Source organism: Hyaena hyaena, unplaced genomic scaffold (assembly GCF_003009895.1).
Source record: "Hyaena hyaena isolate Hyena2069 unplaced genomic scaffold, ASM300989v1 scaffold_3, whole genome shotgun sequence".
Classification (NCBI taxonomy): domain Eukaryota; kingdom Metazoa; phylum Chordata; class Mammalia; order Carnivora; family Hyaenidae; genus Hyaena; species Hyaena hyaena.
Window position 1 is genome coordinate 1,929,528 of NW_024080635.1, and position 12,062 is coordinate 1,941,589.

At 59.3% G+C, this 12,062-nt stretch overlaps 3 protein-coding genes across 4 annotated transcripts in view; 1 reads left to right on the forward strand and 2 right to left on the reverse strand.

Moving 5' to 3' along the window:
- The window catches only part of LOC120230861 (adenomatous polyposis coli protein 2-like), a 3,850-nt gene extending 2,730 nt beyond the window's left edge, over positions 1 to 1,120 (reverse strand). Inside the window, exons 1-2 of the mRNA XM_039230644.1 lie at positions 1,001 to 1,120; positions 99 to 474 (exon numbers count right to left, since the gene is read on the reverse strand). Of these exons, the coding sequence (XP_039086575.1) occupies positions 99 to 474; positions 1,001 to 1,120 (496 nt within the window). The remainder of the gene's footprint in view (positions 1 to 98; positions 475 to 1,000) is intronic.
- Positions 1,121 to 4,600: 3,480 nt separating this feature from the next.
- Positions 4,601 to 7,024, forward strand: MARCKSL1 (MARCKS like 1). Its single transcript, XM_039231636.1, has 2 exons — positions 4,601 to 4,876; positions 5,720 to 7,024. The coding sequence occupies exons 1-2, from the start codon at positions 4,790 to 4,792 to the stop codon at positions 6,230 to 6,232; spliced, it is 600 nt and encodes a 199-aa protein (XP_039087567.1). The 5' UTR covers positions 4,601 to 4,789; the 3' UTR covers positions 6,233 to 7,024.
- A 209-nt stretch (positions 7,025 to 7,233) lies between these two features.
- Positions 7,234 to 12,062, reverse strand: part of HDAC1 (histone deacetylase 1) — a 32,371-nt gene continuing 27,542 nt past the window's right edge. The window contains exons 7-14 of one of the 2 annotated variants that reach the window (XM_039231620.1): positions 11,694 to 11,786; positions 10,208 to 10,316; positions 9,985 to 10,125; positions 9,339 to 9,447; positions 9,113 to 9,243; positions 8,712 to 8,864; positions 8,137 to 8,185; positions 7,234 to 7,865 (exon numbers count right to left, since the gene is read on the reverse strand). In XM_039231620.1, coding sequence (XP_039087551.1) covers positions 7,838 to 7,865; positions 8,137 to 8,185; positions 8,712 to 8,864; positions 9,113 to 9,243; positions 9,339 to 9,447; positions 9,985 to 10,125; positions 10,208 to 10,316; positions 11,694 to 11,786 — 813 coding nt within the window. In that variant the 3' untranslated portion in view covers positions 7,234 to 7,837. The remainder of the gene's footprint in view (positions 7,866 to 8,136; positions 8,186 to 8,711; positions 8,865 to 9,112; positions 9,244 to 9,338; positions 9,448 to 9,984; positions 10,126 to 10,207; positions 10,317 to 11,693; positions 11,787 to 12,062) is intronic. The other variant, XM_039231626.1, reaches the window with a different exon arrangement.

Below are 12,062 nucleotides of genomic sequence, written 5' to 3' on the forward strand. Positions count from 1 at the left end.
GGCCACCGCGGTCCCCGTCCGCCAAGACAACGTCCCCACGGGCCTCAGGCCGCACAGGGTCCAGAGGGCGCAGCAGCCGCGGCGGCCCCGCCACTCACCGGCCGCCTCGGCGCCGCCGCCCGCCCGCAGCCAGTCCCAGCAGGTCTCGCAGTAGGCCCGGATCTGCTCCAGCACGTGCAGGACGCGCATCTCCTTGCGCGCCAGGCCCTGGTCGGGCTGCGAGAAGACAATGTTGTGCAGCGCCGCGTTGGCGCGCATGCGTGCGTCCTTGGCTCCCGGCGCCCCGGGGGCTCCGCTGCGACCCCCGGCGCCAGCCTCGGTGCCGTGCAGGATCTGCAGCAGCAGCGGCAGGCACCCCGAGCGGCGCATGGCCACGCAGCTCTCCGGCGAGCTGGACATCGCCAGCAGGGTGCGCGCCGTGTCCTCTTGGTCCCGCGTTGCCAGCATGGACAGCAGCCAGAAGACCACCTCAACCTACGGGGGCCGGGGTCACGGGAGGTGGGTGGCGAACCGCGCCCCGCTCACCCCCCCCCCCCCCCGCCAGGGGCAGTGCTCCTCACTGCCTGGGTACTTCCTGGGTGACCTCATGCAACTGCTTGACTCCGTTTACCTTCAGCTCACAGCATCTAGAGGCCCAGATGTCCCGAGGTCAGCTCTGACTTCAAACCTTCTGTCCGTTGTCTCTGTAAGGTCACTAGCCAGGCTTTGGGCCCTGGCCTTTGGCTCAAGAAACACGATCCGAGAGCATGTCCATGTGCTGCCCACTGCATGTGCCCCTGAATGTTCCCTGGGCACCTGAGACTCAACAAAGCTCAATTCAGCAACCCCCCCCCCCCACTCCCCAGTTCCCTTTCCCTCTGTTTTCCTGTCTCCGTCAACAGATCCACTTCGCCAGCTGTCACCCACATCAGAAAGGCGGAGACAACATTATCCCTCCCTTCTCCCTGCCCCAACCCTGCAGCCGGCCAGTCCCTGAGTCCTAGGGAGCCTGTCTCCAAACCTTGCTCCAGATCAGGCCGGGCCCTCCATCCCCACCGCACACAAACCGTTTGCTGCTCCCGCTTTGTTCCGCCCCAGACTCTACCTCCATCCCTGGCCCGTGCACGTGCCCCTCCTTCATGAAGCCCACAGGCTTTTTCTGCCCCTAAGGCGCTGACCCTCTCTCCCCCTGGATGGGAACCCCCTGAGGGCAGGGCTCTGCATGACTCACGGCTGGGGCTCTGCCACTTGTGAGCAGGAGGAACTCCAAGTCTTTGTGACCATGAATCGTGGAGCCCAGCCTGTCGCCGTGCAGCCCAGCAAACTGAGGCCTAAGGACGTGCCAGAGCAGAAGGAGGAGGCAGACCTGGGGCAAAACGAAGATCTCTGGGTCCAGCTGACGTTCCGTAGAAGGAGATGGGGAGGCTGGGGCTGGGCACTGGGCTGTACCAAGTCACCGTTGCTGAGGTCTCCACTGGGCACCTGGCCATTCTCTGATGTCTCTTCCCCTCTCCAGGTCTGTGCAAGTGCTGGTGTCCCCCCCCTCCACCCGCCGTCCACGCTAGGAAGGCCCGTCCCCCACCTCCGACTAGATAGTGCGCCCTCACACCTCACCGGGCATCCGGTCTGATGCCCACCGCGGACACCCCCGGTGCACCCACTCCTCCTTTCTGAGGCCATGTTCTCTTCTGCCCTCCTCCCACCTTTCAGCCCCACCCTGCGCTCTCCCTGCCAGAGAAACTCCTTCCCTTCCATCCAGGGAGACGAGGAGCATCTCAGGCCAGGGCGGGGGGCCGAGGCCTCACGGAACAGCTGGGACAGGCAGGAATGGGTGAAAACATGGGAGTTCTAGTCTCTACAGCTGCCTTCCCCCCCCCCCCCAGAGTCCCCCCTGTCCTTCCCATTGCTCCTTTCCCTGGCAAAGGCCCATACCTCAAAGGTTCTGGCCACCACAGCCTCAGCGACCCACTGAGGCACACACGGCCGCCCACGGGACACTCACACAAACACCAAGCCACTTTTTCATCCACACACTCCTAGATATTCTCTCACACGGCCCCGCACACTCACAGTTGTACACGCAATCTCAGCTGGACACAGTCACCAACGCGCAGTCTCAAGGACAGACAGGCACACACCCAGCAAGTCCCAGAGTCGCCAAGAGTCACCAAGTCTCTCTCTCACCCCAAATACCCACAGCCAAACAAAGATGCAGACTCACACAAGCACAAACGTGCACACCTGGTCACACGCGCGCGCGGGCACACACACACACACACACACACACACACACAGTCACAAAGTTTCTCACACACAGACAGATACAGAGCAATACACAGTCACACACAGAGAGAAACAGACACACACAGTTGCACACAGGCCCCTGGAGACACAGAACAATGGGCGCATTGTTTGGGCTGGCAGCAGCTGGGGAGGAAGGAGCCACAGTGTGGACAGAGGAGGCCATGGGGGCTGCCGCACACCCCTCCTCACTCCCACAGCATCCTGAGCCTCTGCCCTCTTCCAGAAGCCAGACCCTGAGGGGACCTGGATTTACTGAGGGATTGGGCTCCCAGACGACCCTTCCCCAGCCTCCAGCAATGTCTCCTAGGAGAGGCAGAGCTCCCTTGTGGGCCCGGCTCCCTCTGGGGCCCTGGGAACTCAGGGGTCCTCAGCCCCGATGTGGCTCTCTCCTCCCGGGATTTGCCTCTCAGCCCCTCAGTGCGGCGCCTGGAAAGCGGGAGCCTTGGGATCTGCTCTTCACCTCTGACCCCAGCCCCTCCGGGACTCGGGCACCCTCCATCTAAGCCCTGCCAGCCGGTGCGGGCAGCGCCTGGCAGCATTGTGGGTTCCCTATTGTGGTCGAGACAGAGATGCAGGTCACGGAGTCCATCCCTTCGTGGCGGTGGGTGGAGAAGGCGCCGTTCTGAGTGAGCTGCCGTGGGGCATCGTGCCCCCCCCCCGCCCCCGCCCCCGCCCCAGGCTGGTTTCTTCTGACCTCCCGCTCTGGCCAGGCAGTCCCAGAGCTTAATGCGCCACTTCTCCAGGGGTTTCTTTACAGCCCCCACCTCAGTTTAGCAGGCCTTTTCCAAACCCGTTCTCACCCTCAGCTACCGGTATCTGCTGTGTGCCCTTGGACGCATCAGTCTCCTTCTCTGAACCTGGGTGTACCAGTCTGGAAAATAAGGAGGGTGTGTTGAAGTAGCTGAGAGCATTCCGTGGGGGGGGGGGGGGGGAAGGCTACAGGAGTGAGTGCTGAATGTCGATGCCACCTCAGCCCTCCTCCGCCCCTTTGTGGTTAGATCAGTGGGGAGTTCCTGATTTCTCAGGCCCTGGGGTGTCTCCACACCTCACAGCCTCAGGCCTCCCAGGAGGCCTTACCAGTAGGAGGGAGGGAGGGAGGGAGGGATGGGCTGAGCTGTCCAGGACACAGCCTTGCTTTTGCAACACTTTGCTTCCTCCAGCCCCCATCCCCTTCCTCCTGGGGGCTGAGAGCAGGCAACCGGACACACACATCCGGGGCCAGTCAGGACGCTGGGGTTCCCACAGATCTGTCCATACCAGGGGAAGGGGAAGTGGGACTGGCGGGGCTCCAGCCCCCTTCACCAGGACCCTCCCTCCAGGTTCCCTCGCTCTCAGGCTGGGCAGGGGGCTGAGCCTGGCAGCCTTGGGGATGTCCTCAAGGGGCTGTCCCAGGAGCCTTGTTGATGTCCCACCCCTCCACTGGCGTGTGTGTTGAATTCCTTGGGTTCCTCTGCCTGCTGGGGGAGGCTCCCTAATATGGGGGAGCAGAGGTAGGGGGAGAGCATCTGACGGGTCAGACAGGTTATGCCAACGTCTCTGAGCCTCAGACTCTCCAGTGTTCACGTGGGACGGAGATGCCCTTCAAGGTCGCAGGACCACCCCAGCCGGAACTTCGTAATGGGTCCGGGCTGAGGGCAAGGAGGGACCGAGGGTGAGCTTGTCTGTGTGGGCTTGGTGTGACCGGCTGCCAAGGGACTGGGGGGAGAGACGAGGGACAGACCTCACCGGGCTGATCAGAGGGACTCCGCCGCGGGCCAGACCCCCCAGGCTGACCGGGGCCGGCAGGCAAGGACGTGGGTGGGACCTCTGACGGGTCTCCAGGCCTGAGGGGGCGCAGATCCCGGCGCGGGGCCCTGCGGCTTCTATGACCACATTCTCCGGAGCATAACTCAGGACCAACCCTCTAACGAGTCTGGGCACGTAAGCCCTTCGAAGAGTTCTAGGGAGAGACTGACAGGGGCTGTCAGTGCAGGACCAAGGCGTTGGGGGCCACTCCAGTTGCTGGGGCGTCCCCCGGGAGGGGTGGCTTGTGAGAGAATGATTGCTCTCTCTTTCCTCTAGGATTCCGCCCCCTCCCCCCCTGCTCGCCGAAAGACCCGCCTCTCCCCTTCCCACGCTGGACCCCACCTGCCCCCGGTAGGCGAGTGGGCTGGGGGTACCCAGACCGCCGGCGTCGCCCACTGCGTAAGTGGGGCCCGGGACCTGAGCCCGCCTCTGCTTCTCGATTGGGCGCTTATTTAAATGTCCGGCCCCGCCCCGAGCTCGGGGCGCCTATATAAGGCAGCTCGGCGGGCGGCGGGCGGCATTCTGGCGCGGAGCTGAGCGGCGGCGGGCGCAGCTAGCGGGTCGGGCGCGGAGAGGGGGTGCAGCTCGGTTCCCCCCCGATACCCCTCCCCCTCAGGCGCGAGCCCCACCCCTCCGCCGGCCAGGCCGACCCGACTGAACTATCCCTGCGGCGCGAGCCCGGGGCGGCTCCGGGCGCCCCCCAGCAGACCCCCCCCCCATCATGGGCAGCCAGAGCTCCAAGGCTCCCCGGGGCGACGTGACCGCCGAGGAGGCAGCAGGCGCTTCCCCTGCTAAGGCCAACGGACAGGTGGGTGCATTCGGAACGGCCCGGCCCGGCCCCCTCCTCCCGCACCTCGCCCCCTTTGGGGCCCTGGGCCGGGGCCGCGCGCTTTGTCCGGCCCGGGACACGCGGCGCCCCCTCCCCCGCCCGGTCCCTTTGTTCTCGGCGCCGCAGCCCCCGCGGGCGAAGCGAGGGGAGGGGCGGGGAGGGGGCGCCGGCCCGGCCCCGCCGCCTTCTTTGTTCGCGGCCCCGGCCCCCGGCGCTGCCCCCCGGCCGCCCCGAGTGCCGCGCGAGGAACAAAGGCGCTGCCGGGCCGCGCCAAGGGGGCGCCCAGGGGCCGCGGGGCGGGTGCCCGGGGGGGAGGGCACTCCACCCTGAGACCCGATCTCGGTGGCTCACAGCCTTTTTTGGGGGGGGGGGCAGTCGAGATGTGGGGACAGCCTGGGGTGGGTGGGGGCCCGTTTACACAAAGCAGGAGGCTGGGAAAATGGGCCGTCCAGGTGCGGAGAAGAGCGCCCCGGGGCGGCTTCCCGCGCGTTGTCGGCTTGCTGGGCTCGCCCGCCCGCCTGCCGGGGATCGGCGGCCTCGAGCGGGTCTGAGCCGAATGGAGAGCGCGCCCCGGGGGAGGTGGGTGGGGGGCCACGGGACCCCCCAGCGCCTCCTGCCGGCCGCGGCCTCTGCGCTCTTGGCCCCCGCGCGCCCGTGAGGGCAGGAGGGAGATGTTTGACGGGATCCCGGTGGGGGTGAGGCTACTGCCAGCCTCCCGGGTTGCAGAATAGTCGGGGTCCCGCTGCCTAGAAGGGGTCAGGGGCGGGCTGGGGGAGGTGGGGCAGAGCCCCGGCCCTCATTGCTGTCTCCTCTGCCCTGCAGGAGAATGGCCACGTGAAAAGCAATGGAGACTTATCCCCCAAGGGTGAAGGGGAATCGCCCCCCGTGAACGGAACAGAGGAGGCAGCCGGGGCCACTGGCGATGCCATCGAGCCAGCACCCCCTAGCCAGGGCGCTGAGGTCAAGGGGGATGCCCCCACCAAGGAGACCCCCAAGAAGAAGAAGAAATTCTCTTTCAAGAAGCCTTTCAAATTGAGTGGTCTGTCCTTCAAGAGAAATCGGAAGGAGGGTGGGGGTGATTCGTCTGCCTCCTCACCCACCGAGGAAGAGCAGGAGCAGGGGGAGATCGGTGCCTGCGGCGACGAAGGCACAGCCCAGGAAGGGAAGGCTGTGGCCACCCCCGAGAGCCAGGAGCCCCAGGCCAAGGGGGCAGAGGCTAGTGCTGCCTCCAAGGGAGGAGACACGGAAGAAGAGGCAGGGCCCCAGGCCGCAGAGCCGTCCACTCCCTCAGGGCCGGAGAGTGGCCCTACACCCGCCAGCGAGCAGAATGAGTAGCTGGGTGGGGGCAGGTGGGTGATCTCTAAGCTGCAAAAACTGTGCTGTCCTTGTGAGGTCACTGCCTGGACCTGGTGCCCTGGCTGCCTTCCTGTGCCCAGAAAGGAAGGGGCTGTTGCCCCCTCCCAGCCACGTCCCCTCTCCTTTTCCCTCCTGTGGATTCTCCCATCATCCATTTGGCCTTCCTCTTAAGGCCAGTTGAAGATGGTCCCTTGCAGTTTTCCCAAGTTAGGTTAGTGATGTGAAATGCTCCTGCCCCTGGCCCTACCTCTCCTGCCCCCACCCCTGCAGAAGGCAATTGCTGGTTTTCTCCCCCCAGTTCTTTTCCAAGTAGGTTTTGTTTATTCCCCAAATCCCTGAGCCAGATGTGGGGTGCCTACACTCCCAAACCCTGAGTGTCCAGCCTCCCCCTCTCCTCTCCTTCCCCCCCCCCCCGTTGAGTTTTTAGTCTCTTGTGCTGTGCCTAGTGGCACCTGGGCTGGGGAGGACATTGCCCCTGTCCAGGTTTTTATAAATGTCTTACTCAAGTTCAAACCTCCAGCTTGTGAATCGACTGTGTCTCTTTTCTGACTTGGTAAGCGAGTATTAGGCTTTGGGGTGGGGGGGGGAGGTCTGTAATGTGAAACAACTTCTTGTTGTCTTTTTTTTTTTTCCCCTCCCATTGTTGTAAATAACTTTTAATGGCCAAACCCCAGATTTGTACTTTTTTTTTTTTTTTCTAACTGCTAAAACCATTCTCTTCCACCTGGTTTTACTGTAACATTTGGAAAAGGAATAAATGTCGTCCCTTTAGTAGTGCTTTTTAATGAGTGGTCTTCTGGGGGTAGGGGGAGAAGGCTGGTTAACCTCAACCCTTGAAGGGCGGGATTAAGGTGAGGGGTAGGATTGCTGGGTGGTTTTGTGGTTCAGGGGGTTGCCCGGAGTCTCCTGGACACCAGAAGGGCAGGGAAGTGGAGGTGAAATCCACCCAGGGATACTGCCAGGAGACAAGCTCAGGAGGATGTAGAAATGTACCATTTTATTACAAAGATTCTCACAAAAATGAAAATAGTATCTCAAAAAGGAAACTAGACTACCAGTCTCCACCTGCAGAACCGGGCGAGGACAGAGGGCAGGCAGTGTGATTTCCTGGCTCACATGGGGCCAGTGGGAAGATAGGATAACAGAACCAATCTAAAAATGGCTGATGTTACCTTAAGGAGCCTGACGGCGGCGGGGCGGCGGGTGGGGGGGGGGGTGTGTCCCTCAAGATCTAGCTACTCCTAGAATGCCCAATAAGGGCACCTTTCCAAAGCCACTAAGCAGGCACTTGGCATTCCAGGATTTTGTCCTATGGCTGCTTAAGAATATGCCTTCTAGACCCGGCACCCTTAATGATACAAAATTAAGAGCTGGGGAAGGATGGGTGGCAGGGCAGCCACTAGAAGAGCTCACTCCTAACACACGCCCTGGGCTCAGGGCTCTGGTTCCTGTCTAGTCCCTGGGGATATTTATATTTAATATATTTTTATATAAATACACAGAGAAAATAGAAAATATAAAATCTGAGGGGTTGTGGGAGAAAGGAGGGGAACTTGGCAGGAAGCCAGCACTGGAGAGGTCTGCTCAGGCCAGCTTGACCTCCTCCTTGACCCTGTGGAGAGACCAGAGACTGGCATGAGATCATGCACCCCGGAGGCCTTGAGGCAAAAATATGGGGACAATGACTCGTATAGGACCCCAGCGGCCCAGGTGACTGCCGAGCGCTGGGGCTTCCTAGCCCTGCCTAGAGCCTCAGAGAAGGACGGGCCCCTGAAAGAGGCCTTTGTGAGCCGCACCAGCTGTCCCCACGCCTTCCCTCAGCAGAGCGGACAAAAGGGCTGGTGCTCCAATGCCAGGGAGATGGCTGACAGCTCCTTCCTCACCCTTTGGCTTCTTGCTTCTCCTCCTTGGTTTTCTCCTCTTCTGTGACTTCTAGAACAGAAGAATGCAGGGATGGTGAAGGGCTCCCTTCCAGAAAGACCCATGGAGTCTTCATTTACCCTGAAAGGGAGTCTTCATTTACCCTGAAATGTGCACTGGACATACAAAAGAGAGCAAAGCCCATCCCAGGCCCTCCCATTGAGCCCTGTGGAGAACAAACAGGTTGGACCAGTTTCACGGCCTGCTAGAGCCTGAACCGGGTGGGCGGAGGCAGCCCCCTGGGAAACCGGGGTGAAGTGCTGGGAAAAGGGCTTGGGTGGTATGCGAGAGCCACACTCCTGACCACGGGGAGCCCAGGCATGTCCCTGGCTCTGGAGCCTGGCAGGGCTCAGTCAGTCAGTGGAGATGACAAATCTAGTTTCATTCTTTTGTGGGCCCTGCCACTTCTGGGAGCTGAGACCGAGCCCCACGGAAGGCAGGGCCTGAGTCAGCTCCTTCCTCCCAGTGCCCGACATAGACTCATCCTCCTCTGGGGCCTGTGGCTCAAGACCGAAGTCCAGATGCAACCCCGACCCACCTTTCTTCTCTTCTGGATCTTTCTCTTTTTCATCCTCAGTTTTGACTCTCTTGGCTTTTTTGAAGTTGGAAGAGTTCTTACGACCACCTTCTCCCTCTTCATCAGAGTCCGAGAACTCTTCCTCACAGGCGATTCGTTTGTCTGAGGAACAGACTGGGAAGCAATGGGAAATATGGGTGAGAGAGCAGGAGATGCTCAGGGTCTGTGCCCAGTGCTTCCCTGGGTGTCTCTTGGACCAAGAAGAAAGGAAGGAAACTCAGACTCCCTAAATTGTCCCAACTACTGGAACTTGGGTTTCTCAACAGGTGGGCAGCTTGAGAGGAAAGTGAAACCAAGAACAGTGGTGGGAAGTCAGCTACCTGCTGAGCAGGAAATTACAGGCCCCTGGGTCTGGGTCTTACTCGAGATGCGCTTGTCAGGGTCTTCCTCGTCCTCGTCGCCACTCTCCTCTGGAATGGCATCTTCAGGGATCACCTGCATTTGGACCCCAGGTGCGTGGGGCAGCATTCGCAGGTTCTCAAACAGTCGCTGTCTATGGCCAATGGTAGAGAGGGTGGCTGGGCTCTGGTTAGGGACAAACCAGAGCCTGGAATGGTCAATCAGGGTGTGTCTGGGGAATATACTCACTTGATCTTCTCTAGGTACTCATTGGTGTTCTGGTTGGTCATATTGGAAGGACTGATGTGAAGTTTGAAATCTGGTCCAAAGTATTCGAAGTAGTCATTGTATGGAAGCTCTAATTGGGGCAGGAGACAAGAGTCACGAGAGCTGGCTCCCGTGGGGCCCCAAGAAGAGCATTTGTAGGTTTCTCTGGAACTGCTAGCCCAGCCATCAAACTAAGAAGAATGCCTCTGAGACAGGGTGAGACCTGGGTGCTTATGAGGTTTCAGTCTTTTTAATGCCATTCTCCAGTGTCCAGTCCTCCACGCCCCACTGTGAGGAGAAGGCACAAACTCCTGGTTTAGAAAAATTTAGGCAATGCTTGTCGGGAGCGCCTCTTCACTCACTACCCCAGTCGTCCTACAGAGTAGAAATTCCAAAGCTCTAAGTAACCACTGATCTTTACGTCTAGACCAGAAGCGGGAAGGAGAGGGGGCGGGGTCAAAAAAGCATTCAGGAAAGAGTGATGGTGTGACAATCACAAGAGGACACGGAGGGGAGTCACCGCCCAGTACCAGAAGAGGAGAAGCCACGTGGCCAGTGGGAAAGGGCTATGAACGCCAGGACACGAGCTCTGGCTCTGCCCAGCCCACCCCGGCCCGGGAGCCATTACCATTTGGGATCTCGGTGTCCAGGGCCACAGCTGTTTCATACGTCCAGCAGCGAGCCACGTTACGGATGGTATAGCCGCCTCCTCCCAGCATCAGCATAGGCAGGTTGAAGCTCTTCACGAACTCCACACACTTGGCGTGCCCTTCGGTGGGAGAAAGGGGTGCTGGGTTACCAGAGCGCCAGGCAGAACCCTGCCCACCCATCCTGATGCCGCCCGGTCTCACCTTTGATGGTCAGGTTAAAGCAACCTAACCGATCCCCAGACAGGGAGTCAGAGCCACACTGTAAGACCACTGCACTGGGTTGGAACATCTCCATTACTTTGGACATGACCTAAAAGGATATATCCTGGTCACCACCGGCTTCGAGAAAAGCTGTGTGACGTTCAGGGCTGCAAAGGGTGATCTGTAGTACTTCTGTTTCCTATCATTCATTCCTACCTTTCACCCTCCCTCATGCTGGGTGGTAAAGAGGGAGTATCAGTCTGCAGTTCTTGCTGCCCCATGTGTGATTTCAGTTTCCCAATTTGAGAGGCTTTCCAAGAGTCTTCTAGCTCTAGTAATGCTGAACCTGGAACGGTCTCACCTTCCCTTCACCTTTCCCTTCTTCCACTGCCCAAGCTTCGTGCCCCTCCTTCTGACCCTTGGCTGCAACTGCCCTGTTCCTTCGGTCTTTTGAGACTTTGAGCTTCATGTTGTGAGGGAATGCTTGCCTTTGTCTTTCCCATTCTCACAAGACTTTGACATTACCTAGGACAAAGATCCTGCCTTGGGCTTCGCCGTCCCCCCCTACTACAAGGCATACAGTAGGCACTTGACTGCCTGACCTTATTAGGTTAATACTCCAATAATGGTCCCTTGTGACTTGCAGGCGATTTAACTCCTTAGCTTGACTTCCAAGACCCCCACATACGTTTCCTACCATGTCCTTCAATGCTCCTTCCACCCATCACACTGACCTACATACAGCTACGTATTGGCACCTTTCCCCCCTGCTGCATGCCACCCCTGCCCTCTGGCATCCACCTCCTTCTTCACAGGCAACTCCTCATTTTTATTTAATTTTTTTAATGTTTTATTTATTTCTGAGAGAGAGAGAGACAGGGTGAGCAGGGGAGGGTCAGAGAGAGAGGGAGACACAGAGTCTGAAGCAGGCTTCAGGCTCCGAGCTGGCTGTCAGCACAGAGCCCGACGCGGGGCTCGAACCCACAAACCATGAGATCATGACCTGAGCTGAAGTCAGACGCTTAACCGACTGAGCCACCCAGGCACCCCAGCAACTACTCATTTTTCAAAGTCTAGCTCCAATGTCACCAGCCCTGTGAAATCCTGACTACCCTCTCCCCAGCCCAGGCAGTGATTTATCTCCCCTTCCTCTGTTCATCCTGCAACAACAGTAATGACCACACACTGTAGTGTGTGCGCCTGCCTCCCACAGTGTAGACTGTGAGGTCTTCAAGGGCATGATTCACGTCTTAGATACTCTTGTATCCAACAGAGGGCCTGACCCACAGAAGGCATCCATAAATATTTGGATGAATTTCGTTCCTCTTGCTGACCACACAGCATACAATCCTGGGTCAAAACACAGCTCATTTCCCAACCAGCTTCTCAGGGGGGAGGGGTCCCTGAGGTATGCTGGGGGTACTTTGCTACCCCTCTCTTAGACTAATCCCATTGGTAGTCTAGGTGGGGGGGATAAACCACCTACCGGCTTGAAAATGGCCTCATAGGACTCGTCGTCGATCCCATCTCGGAGCGGGTAGTTAACAGCATAGTACTTGCCTTTGCCAGCCCCAATGTCCTAATCAAGAGGGACATTAAAGTAAAACTGAAAGATGAAGCTAAGAAAGAAGTTCAAGGACCGGGGCTAGAAGGCTAAGGAAAGAGGCAATAGTTTTAAGAGATACAAGTGGGGTCCATGAGGTGGGCCAGGGACAGAGCAGGGGGCACCTTGGTTAATACCATCCTCCTCACTGGCAAGTCTAGCTCACATCTCTGGACATACCACTGAGCCTGCGCCCAGGCTGAGACCTGGATATGGAGCCAGAGATGGGATGCCCTACCCCAGAGCACGAGA